Source organism: Sparus aurata, chromosome 8 (genome assembly GCF_900880675.1).
Source record: "Sparus aurata chromosome 8, fSpaAur1.1, whole genome shotgun sequence".
NCBI lineage: Eukaryota > Metazoa > Chordata > Actinopteri > Spariformes > Sparidae > Sparus > Sparus aurata.
In genome coordinates, this window is record NC_044194.1 from 35270486 (window position 1) to 35281712 (window position 11227).

The 11227-nt window shown below is 38.6% G+C and overlaps 1 protein-coding gene across 5 annotated transcripts; it reads left to right on the forward strand.

The window, feature by feature from the left end:
• Positions 1 to 495: 495 nt before the first annotated feature.
• LOC115586241 (uncharacterized) lies at positions 496 to 5498 on the forward strand. Of its 5 annotated transcripts, none has more exons than XM_030425089.1 (3): positions 496 to 1878; positions 4670 to 4968; positions 5473 to 5498. In XM_030425089.1, exons 1-2 carry the CDS (start codon positions 604 to 606, stop codon positions 4793 to 4795), a joined length of 1401 nt encoding a protein of 466 aa, XP_030280949.1. In that variant the 5' UTR covers positions 496 to 603; the 3' UTR covers positions 4796 to 4968; positions 5473 to 5498. The 5 variants fall into 5 exon arrangements, with proteins under 5 accessions (XP_030280949.1, XP_030280952.1, XP_030280950.1 ...); XM_030425092.1 differs by having other exon boundaries at positions 496 to 1578; XM_030425090.1 differs by lacking the exon at positions 5473 to 5498 and having other exon boundaries at positions 4670 to 5084.
• The last annotated feature ends 5729 nt before the right edge of the window (positions 5499 to 11227 follow it).

Here is an 11227-nt window from a genome sequence, read left to right on the forward strand (position 1 = left end):
GTTCAGCATTTCCCTACTGAAACTAGTACTGACTTAAGGGGCTTATTCTTAACATTATTCATGCAATGTGCACTTTGAAGAAAATGATTGTCTTTTCTTTCTTTTTCTGTGCAGAATGACAGCGACGTCATCGTGCTGATGGATGATGCAACTCTGGCAAATTACATCCCTTACTACGGAGACCGAATTGCCCTCTTCAATTTCTGCAAAAGTAAAAAGTCCCTCCCAAAGCGAAAACAAGGGCTTTTAGAAAAACTTTGTGAGAAGATGAAAGTCAGAAAGGAAAGCACAAAGGAAAACGCATCACATGCGGACACAAGAACAACACAGAATAAGAAGCTAAAAACAACACGAAATGTAGAGATAGGATGGATTCATAGTGACGGTAACATAGCCAAACAGGTGAGGGCAAAGCAGGGAGGTGGGACCAGAAAAGTTCAATTGGCAAATAATGCTGGATTTAAAGACGTCCTTGAAGAAGGAAAGAAACTTTTCTTTCCTGATGGAATATCTCCTAAAGGATCTGAATCAGATTTTGAGTTTGAGTTGTGGGACTTCAAACAGAACTGCCTTACTGATGAGAATTGCCTTTCCATTGGCACTATGTATGAGACTGCGTGGCTGACAATGTTACGCTTTTACGTTGCAACCAAGCCAAAAGAACATGACGATGACACTAGTGAGACATCTGAAGTGATCCTTGTCTCGGCAAGCGGTGGCAGTGAAATCACTACAGTAGAACTACAACTGGGAGATGTCATGGTTGATTTTGATGGAGTCCAGCCTGCATTAGAAATGTCTGTAATATCTGAAGTTACCTTTGGTCCCCATCTCGGCGTTGAAGAAGACCCAGAGGACACATTGATCTATGAGGGTTTTCCTATGCCCACAAGTCCAGTTCATCCAGATGATGTGATAACAGTCACTGTACATCATGCTAACACTTTCCATGACATGATTACTGCTTTCTCTGATGCAGAGATTTTGAATAAAGCACTGAATGTGATACGAATACTTCCAGACAACAAAGAAGAAGCAGGCAGCGGATCTGGGGTACTAAGAGATGTTCTCAGCTGCTTCTGGCATGAATTCTACGAGCGATGCACACTCGGTAGGACAGTTAAAGTACCCTTCCTTTGCCATGATTTTCCTGCTGCAACATGGAAGGCAATTGGCAGAATCCTTCTGAAGGGTTACCAAGATTGTCAATATTTGCCAAACAAACTTGCACTCCCCTTCCTTGAACAGGTGCTTTTTGACAATGTGTACAGTGATCTTAAAGCACATTTTCTGCAGTTTGTGAGCAGCCAGGAACGTGACGTTTTGATGCAAGCGATGAGTGATTTCGCTACAGTTGACTCTGATGATCTTGTGGAAGTTCTCGACAGCTATGGCTGTAGAAGGAGAATCACTGCTGAGACTCTTCCTACAATACTTGATGAAATAGCGCACAAAGAACTCGTCCAAACACCGAAGTTTGTGATTGACTGCTGGACGGAGATCACCAATAATCATCTCTCCCTCAGTCCAGAGGCACTGACCAAGTTGTTCTCTGACCTGCAACCAACAACAAAAAAGGTCTGTAAACTGTTGAAATTTGCCCTTGATTTGACTCCAAAACAAAAGGAAGTGGGAAATCATCTGAAAAGATTTATCAGAGAGCTTGATGAAAGTAAACTTCAGAAATTTCTGCGGTTCTGCACCGGATCTGATCTTGTTGTTACAGACAGCATCTACGTGGAATTTGAAGAGATGACAGAGTTCACAAGAAGACCGATTGGTCACACGTGTGGGAAGATTCTGCAGCTAGCTGACAGCTTTGAGAACTTCCCGGATTTCCGTTCAGAATTTAATGCAGTTCTTGAAAGCAATGTCTGGGTAATGGACATTGTTTAGACTCCCACAACCATTACTACAACAATCCACTGTTAGGAATTAAAAAGGCCTTTTCATGCTGCTAAGAAGGTTGAGGGCTTAGATTCCAACAGCAGCAACAACAGTGGCATGCTTCATCACTGCTGTGTTCAGACAGCTACAATGTAATGAAACTGTATTTTTCTCCTTTTTGCTTTTTTGTAAGTTGCAAAATTATATACTACTCAGGTGAAATATTTGTGTAAACCACCATTAAATTGCATGAACGTGTAGCCAACCCATACCTCTCCATTGACTGGAATGTTATGTTGGACAAAAGCAGGGGCTTTGTTCAAGTCAGACTAGTTCATCCATTTTTTCTACTAAAGTCTGAACTAAGTATTGGCATAATCTAAAAGCTGGCAGTTACTTGCCATGTAATCTGCCCAGTTGTACCCGTAACTTTTTGCTTTACTCACACTTAATGTAGCTTTATATTCCATTGCAGGGTTTCTTTGAATTCAGGTCTTTAAAGTTTGGATACTTTCGATGATTAAGGAAATACCACTTCCTAGTTAGTGAAAGCAAGTCTGAAGTGTAGCTTTTACTAAATACTAAAGCTATTTTGATGTTTTCTCAGGTGTCATATTGTCCTTAATACCACATCTTGTTAATCACACAGTTTGATGATGCATCTTACAGTATCTTGTGACACCAAAATCCCAGTTGAATTGCATGAGTATATAGCCAACAGTAACTCTACATCTTGGTTGTGATCTCATGCTGAGTGAGCACTTTGTTCATGTCAGACTAGTTCTGCCTTCTGAACAGACCAGGTCTTCCAGGTCAGGTCAAATTCTCTTTAATGTTGGGGCACATGTTGTGTGCTAAAATGACATGTATTTCTACAGAATGTCTAAAATAGATTAAGTTGTCCAAATCTGGCATTGCAGGCATTGTTGTGAGCAGCAAAACTGATGTAATCTCTTTTCATTCTGGACACTTTTTACTGACTTTTGAGTTCTTATGTTACGCACCTTGTGGATCAACCAATTTGATAATAGCAATGCTAAAGGGCTGTAATCGTTCAGTCATCCTTGTGGCAAATTCTCATGTTCTCAGGTGTCATGTTAATCTTTATTCAACACCAGAAAGTATTTCCTTGTTAAGCCTTGATAAGCAAGTGTGGAGTATAGCTTTAGTATAGCTGTATGCATGACTTCTTAAGCATTTACACTTGCCTAATTCTATGTTTATGGATGACTCTTGAGGTATTTGTTATAACACAGACCCTTGTTGAATTGCAAATGTTGCCTGTTAAGTGTTTGACATTTGGACACTGATGTAGAAGGTATGTTATGATAAAGACACTGAGACTATCCAAGGCTAAACATATTTTACTTTTCATCATCAAAACGAAATTGTATGCTTCATGTACTGTATGCATTATGTAGAATTTTTCATGCAGGGACCACCTTTAGCTCATGAGCACCGCTTTGGTTGAGATCTCTTGTAAAGGCTCTTTAACAGTAAAATGTTAAATGTTACTTTCAACATTGAAATGTTAGTTTAAAAAAATCAAGCCATTCTGGTTATATGCTCTTGACAGAACAGCCTATCTGGATATAAGATTTCACCATGTTATTATTGTTGTTACCAAGAAAATGTTTTTTATATAAACTTTTTATATGAATAAAATGTTACTTCTTTCACCACATTTGTATTCAGGTCTTCAGTTGAATGTTGAAGTAATGTTGATCAAGCTCCCTATCCATATGTGCAAAAAGTACGTTTTAAAACACAGTTATTCGAGAATGTTATGAAGCATTTTATAGTCATTTCACAATTTACACAAATGAAAAGCACAGTGCTTTGCATTGACATTCTGAGAATAGGGCTCTGAAATTACCAATTAACAATGGACTCATTTAATGGTGCAGTAAACACCAGTACCAAGTGCAAACTATCCACCATTAAACAGAGCTAGGGATTTACCTAGGAAAAGCATATAATGGTGTTAATGACACCTGAAAAAGTAACATAAAAACTTGTTTTTGAAAGAAAACATGAAATACAACATGAAAATTATGTTGCTGAGGGTCAAACATTTCTCAGGAATACATGGAATATCAAGGCCTAGATTTCTTATCAATACATTTTTGAGAAATAAAACTTATAATAATAATAATAATAATAATACATTCATTTCTCCCCTTTTTGCAGCAGCAGCAGAATCTTACAAGAAAGCTAGGGGTCTTGAGGTGCAATTTTTTTCTTTCAAACTTTATCTCCACTTTTCATTATTAGCTTGGCTGGAAGTACAACAGATTTCTGTGTTTTTTAATACTCGTGAATACTCAAACTAACAAGCAAACTACAGATTACACTTCTGTCTCTGAAGATTTAGAGTTACTGGTGTTGATGTCCTTAATGTCCTTAGATGTCTTGATGTCCTTAGAAGTATCCCACTGTTGAAAAAATATAACCAACTAACAGAAATGCTGAATTGTTCGGTTGGGACAAGGGAAGCACATACAGTTCAGGCCACCCCAACTATCTTCGCCATGGCTTTGGACATGACCAAATAAAAAGAGTTGGCATTTTGTTTGCCTGTACCCAAAATGCATTAATTACATTCTTACATAAGCTACAGCACAGCAACACTTCCATAGAGTACTTACAAGAAAAGGCAACTGCTATCGCATTATGTGACTGGGGTAAACTACGTTTTCATTTGTATTTAGTAAAAATTGGATTTGTACCATTGATCAAATATTTTGCTGTATTTCCTCTCTTAACATGATGTAAAGATCAGCTGCAGCAAGTGGATCTGCTGGAGCATCCCATCCATTCTCCTCCATCAGTAGACAACACAGTTCAAACACAGTTTCATCGCAAGGAAACTGGCCTTTGGGAGTACACTCTTCCTCACACAAAGTGACCTCCTCCATGGCAATAGGTTTAAGTCTATCCTCAGCACTGTGCAACTCTGGGAATGAGTACATCACAACTGGCCGACCCGGCGACGTGTCATCACTTGATCTTGGTCTGATTTTGTGTGAATTCCATGTGTGAACAACCTCGTCAAGTTCATCCTGCATAAAAAGAAGCACAGTAAATACAGAGTACAAACTTGTGAAATAGGTCCTGTACTACGTAAATGCTGCCTGTCTAAATTGAGGACTAGGTTACTGCGTTATCATTGTATGCCCACATCAAATAAGTCAATAGTGAACAGAAAAAGCACAATACGTCAACAATAATCAATGTAAAACTAAGCAGCAATAACACAATAGCACTTCCACCAAACAGCACGTGCACACAAAATGTTGCCTAATACTTTACAGGCAGTGCGCGGTGATTCTGCATTTTCAATACAACCTACAGCAACTTTTGTGGCTTGGCAAAGAAAAGGCCTATAGCAGGAGCACCAAACTGCATCGGACTGGTTTCAAGGGGGGGATCACCTTGTCTTGCCATCAGTTGGACAACAATAATATATTTATTGTAGTTTTAGTAATGAAAGAATACAAATTACATGACATAGACATGACAAGACATATGTTTTGTTAGTTACTTGAATTAGAAATAATATTTCTTTTGATATTAAAAATATAGGTTTTGGCATGCAAGCAAGCAGACCACACGTTTCATCAAGACAGTAGCTGTATAGTATGGCTCATTACAGTGACATCAAGCATGATAAGCAGGTATAGTTTACATTTTTGTATCCAGTTTATATTATTTTACTGTTAAATAGACAATACATGTGTATGTTAATATTTATTTATTTTAATTAACATTTTTACCAGGTGGGCTTAAAGGTGACGTAAGCAAAACAATATCCCACTGTCTGGGGTGGATGTAAATGACTATAGTTAATTACTTCTCTGCATGATCAATTTAGACTTTTCATGTTATATTAGTATACCATCTATAGATTAAAAAATGTAATGTCATTTGCGTAGAATAAAATATTCTGACTTTTAACCATACATTCAATGATGTTCCCATTAAGCCCACTTGACTGTGTTTCAATGGGGATTTTCTCCCTTTTCACCTTCGAACCGTTTTCCTCCATAATTTTGACCTCAGCTGATGATTCAGCTCCACAATTCAGATAATTAATACCCATATTTAAATATCAGTGATATTGCGTTGGTCAGTTAATTCTGGATAGGCCTATATTCTATCCTAATCTTAGCGATATTTTTTTTTTAATCTTTACTTTTCAGATTAGTTTTAATTTGAGATGACTAAAACCCAAAAGAACTACATTTCATGGCCACACATTATAGAAACATGACTGTACAGGGAGGGAACAATGCAAAATCTCTCATTTCTGGCAAAAAGTTGGATGGATGGAGTAGATGGGAAAATTTTATCAACATTTGAGAATAGCTTTAATTTATTTTTCAATTGTAATTTAGCTTTTTCTGTGTTCACAACACAGCAAAACCTCTGGTCACGGCTATTTCAATTGCCATTTACAGGCTGTAGGATAGGAGCGGAGACAAAATGAAAATAGCTATTGACAGCAAAGAGATTACAGATTTTAATAGAAAAGTTTGTATTGTTTTTTTAAAGATTTTTTAAATATATATATTTATTTATCAACAAATCATGAAGTGGGCTTATTCAGAACACCTGTGGCCTTAAAGGGTATGTTAGGTACCATTAAACCCATGCCAGACTTTTGACATATTTTGACCAATTAAACAATAAAAATATTAGACACTGGTACATATGAATTATTGACACTTCAAATGAGAGATTAGACTTTCATTTGAACTAACATTTTTCACTTAAATTGGGGCAGTATATATTAAAAATGTCTATAAAGTGGATTTGGTGGGCTTACTAGGGACGTTTTCCCTATTACTTACGCTACTTTTATTACCAACTCATTTCAGAAGGCGAGGAAAGATTTTTACCTGAACAAGATTAAGGAAACAGAACTGGATAAGACTTTTGTCCAAAAAGTCTCCTGTAAAGTGCCCATCATCCTGGAAGGTTTCAAACAAGTTCATCCAGAACTGCGCACTCTGTTTGCGGAGGATACTCCACCATCCCTCAATGCGCTGGTTTGCTGTGCTTCTTCCATAAAGGAAACTTCTCTCACCTGCAAAACTGTCTGGGTGGTTTCTTCGCAGAAACATCTGCATTTCTTCTACACAACCATTTTCTGTGCCCCTGTCTGCACGAGTCCTTTCTGGACATCCACCTATGCCTGAAACTGTTTTGATAAAGTAGCTTGCGACTACTTTAGGATCCCTGTTTGTGGTATAGGCCTCCATCCATAACACATAGCGGCTAAAACCGTCTATACAGCCATTGATGGCAATGCCGTAGGGCTTTAACTTATCATTGCCGTCCATGTGCCAAAGCGCATTTGGCCCTCTGCAGCTGTACTGACGTCTTCTCAAGCGTCGTGCTCGTCTTAACTCCACACCTTGTGGATCTACCAATTTGATGACGCGTCTTATGGTATCTTGTGACACAACAAATCCCCGTTGAACTGCACGAAGGTGTAGCCAACGGTAACCCTGCATCTGTCCATTTGTCATGATCTCATGCTGGACACAATCCAGCACTTCGCCCATGTCAGACTGGTTCTTCCTTCTGAATAGACCAAGTCTTCTACAAATTCTCTTCAAAGTACGGACACTTATTACTATCTGATTGTTATGTGCTAAAATTGCAAGTATTTCTTTGTTACTGAAAGAAATTCTGAAGTAGAGTTTGATTAAATTGTCCAAATCTGGCATTGCAGGCATTGTTGTAAGCAGCAAAACTGATGTTATCTATTTCATCATTTTGAGAGGACACTTTCGCAGAAACTGAAGAGGGCAATTCGGTCTCCGTAGTAAGGGATGTAATTTGCCAGAGTTGCATCATCCATCAGCACGATGACGTCGCTGTCAATCTGCACAGAAAAAGAAAGAGAAGACAATAATTTTCTTCAAAGTGCACATTGCATGAATAATGTTAAGAATAAGCCCCTTAAGTCAGTACTAGTTTCAGTAGGGAAATGCTGAACTAGATTTGCAGGAAAGCTTTGTATGTAGGGGTCAGTACAACTCAACCCAATCATGTACCCATCAAACAAAAATGCCAACACATGATGTCTCTTAATGTTGTAAAACCTCTTTTTTATTGTTGTGGTGTTGTTGTTTGTTGTTGTCATTGTTGTCATCATTGTCATCATTGTTGCTGATGATGATGATGTGTTATTTTACTGTGTTTTTATACTACAGTGTTCATTTTCTTAACAGAGATGTAATTCGCTGTCTCCTGCCCAGGGATTACAGATGAAAATTTGTATAGCTAACTCTGGTACAGCAAAGAAGCTGTGCACTGTCCCTGTCAAATAAACAAACAAATAAATATATAATGGAACTAAAACCAAAATCACGCTTTTTATTTGCATGATTCTGCATAGCTTTTCAATAATTGGACCACCCTATCCTGTTAAAAAAAAAAAAAAAAAGATTGTGAGTCTTAAACCCTCTCACTGTGAGACTTCACACTCATTCACATGCATGTTTATGAGTAAATGGATGTTGCCTGCAAATCATAGCTAATATTATCTATTTTACTCCATTCTAAACCCTTTCAAAGTAGGCAAAGCCTCTGTGTTAATTACCTGCTACACCTGAGAGAATGTGGGTCAATGGCACTAAATGGCTAAATCATTTAAAATATAACTTTCACCCACCCTGTTCTGTTTATGGGTCAAACAACAAATTGACAGGCTGATTGATTCCAAGGAGTGAAATGCCTGTGCATGTATTTAAGTAAACATGAAATCATGTAATGTCACCTGTTAATTTCCACACTCCTTTTATTGCTTCATTCATGTTCTACTGGTGTTTATATGCTTTTGCCTTTGCTGAATCCTACTATTTTTCTGCTGCACCATGCTAATTTACCCTTGGGGATGAATGTAGTTTAATCTTCTAGCCTAATCAATGTGATCAATGCTTCTCTACCAGAACATTGAGCTCACACAAAGTAACTTTAACTGGGAAAACCGGAGAGAATGCCTGACAATCAGGCTACCAGAGGAAGACTGGTAACTCGGAGTGTATCTGTGATTTCAATCCCATGCTGATCAACGGTCAATAACTTTACGTTTCTGCTTTTCAGTGAGTTACACCACGATATAAATAGTTTGCACAGTAGCTCTATTCTGGACTCTGAAATGATAAGCACCTCACCTTCACAGGAGAAATAAAGTAGGCTATAGTGATCGTATTCCTTTCAGAAGCTTTGTAATCCAGCCTTGAACTACAGTGTGTTTTTGGAGACTTTGTAAAATAAATCCATGATGATAAATCCAACATTGAATGTCTTCTGTGATTAATTATCAAGCTTTCCGGATTGAAAACAATCGTTGTTGTTGTTGTTAGCCGTCTGTTAGCAATTCCATGATGCCTTGGGTCGAGTCTGTCGACCAATCAGAGGCTGTGTTTCTGACCGTGTGGCAGCTCAGACCAACTCTGACCTTTGCTGGCGCTTGCTGTGTACTAAATTACACATCGCCTCAGTACAGCGTCTCCCTGTCAGTTAAATAGAGAGCGGAGCCGCTGTAATTTTAACGGTACTAAAAGTCATACCTACGGAATTAATTAATACCCTGGTCTACTGCAATACCTTTATACCGCCCAAGTAATAGCTAATAAGCTAAGAAAATGATTGTCTTTCTTTTTGCCAGTAGCGTTAGCAACCGCTAAGTAACGCTACTAGCAAAAAAGAAAAGACAATCATTTTCTTCAAAGTGCACATTGCATGTTTGCTACTAGCTATAGCATTGTAGCAAACGCTAACGTTAGCAAACGCTATAGCTTTGTAGCAAACGCTACTAGCTATAGCTAGTAGCTACGCTACTGACGTTTGTTATAACCCTGGTCTGGATTTAGCATCCTTCATATCCGTAGCCTTTCTTTGTTCTTACAAACGCAAGGCACCAAACCAACGTGTATTTCTTTTGCACTCACCTTTTGCTCTTCCATTACTGCAATGGCTTCCTCTGGGACCCCTCGAACACGCAGAAACTCCAATAAATCCAACAAATTCAGGTTTTTTGTGTGAATAAGTGAATAAGAATAAGTATTAAACCTATGTTTTAGTAACTGAACCGACATACACCTAAATGACCCCCTATACCTGCATGTGAGGTGAACCCAGCTCAGCTGTGCAGAGTTGGCTGGCAGAACAAAGAGAGACTGACCGGCATCTCCCAAACATTTATCACTTCCTGATTTCAGTCATGTGATCATGAGACATCATGTGACCCTGTAGGGTGTATCAATAGGCGAGTTCAAGATCAAGCAGCGCTGCGCAGCGCTGCCTAAATCGTGATGCATGCTGGGTAAAATGTGTCCACGATGACCTGGATGGGAGTGGTTTCTGCTCCGCATCTGATGTCACATGACCTTAAGTTATGGCGGGAGCGAGGCTGCTGCAGAGCAGTTGCGCAGTTGCTCTCCAGGTACTGCGCGACCCCAGACCCCCCTTCATGACGTCAGGACTTTGCCCTAATTGGCTCTCATCTACGCTGATGTATATGACGTGTGTTCCGATGAATTTCCATATCCATAAGGCCTCTGCCTCTTTTCTACTCAAATATCAAATACTTTCAGATCAGGAGCAGCCGTGTGGCCGCACCTATGGGATAGTCAACATGAATAAACCTATAAAATCCTTCATGTAACACAACAACCCTGAAAGATGTTGTCAATAAACTGCTCAGTTCTGTCAGCTTAGGGTGATGATGGAGAAGTGGTTAACTGCTGTGTCCAGTGTTATCTGTGCTATCCACTCTTATTAATTAACCCTTTCTGTTCCCGTCACATTAACAGTACAAAGAATTATCCTGAGCTGTTCTGTGTGTGATGAGATGGTGCAGCGGGACAAGGCATCTGATTCAGTCATTTGTTCTGATTATTGTATTTCATTCATTCACTGAAATGTATTTCATTCATTGTGAACAATGTTGCTATGAGAAAATGCTTCATCTTTTGTGTCTATAGTTATGCTTATTTGTTAAATGTAGTCAGCAAATTCCCCTCAGCTGTGATATAATCATGCACATAAGCAAAGTTGTCGTCATAATAAAGAGTAACTGTTGTAATTTTACTGTATTGTTATTAGGCAAGACTAACTGTAATGTACCAGATAGACAAAGTTAAGTTCAAATGTATTTAATGGTGACATTACAAGGAAAACAGAACATGATCATTTACAGTAAGACAACATTTAGGCTCTTCATCTACTCTTGATGAGCCACTGTGTGACCGTTTGAAGTGAAGCAATTACAAAGTATCCAAATTTGAAGTTGTTATTGTGACAAAGCTGTCACATTCTGCTG

Coding starts and splice junctions, on each gene's coding strand:
- LOC115586241 (XM_030425089.1), top strand. CDS start 604: ATGTATGAGACTGCGTGGCTGACAATGTTACGCTTTTACGTTGCAACC. Junction 1,879..4,669: donor TTCTTGAAAGCAATGTCTGG/GTAATGGACATT, acceptor TGTAAAGATCAG/CTGCAGCAAGTGGATCTGCT.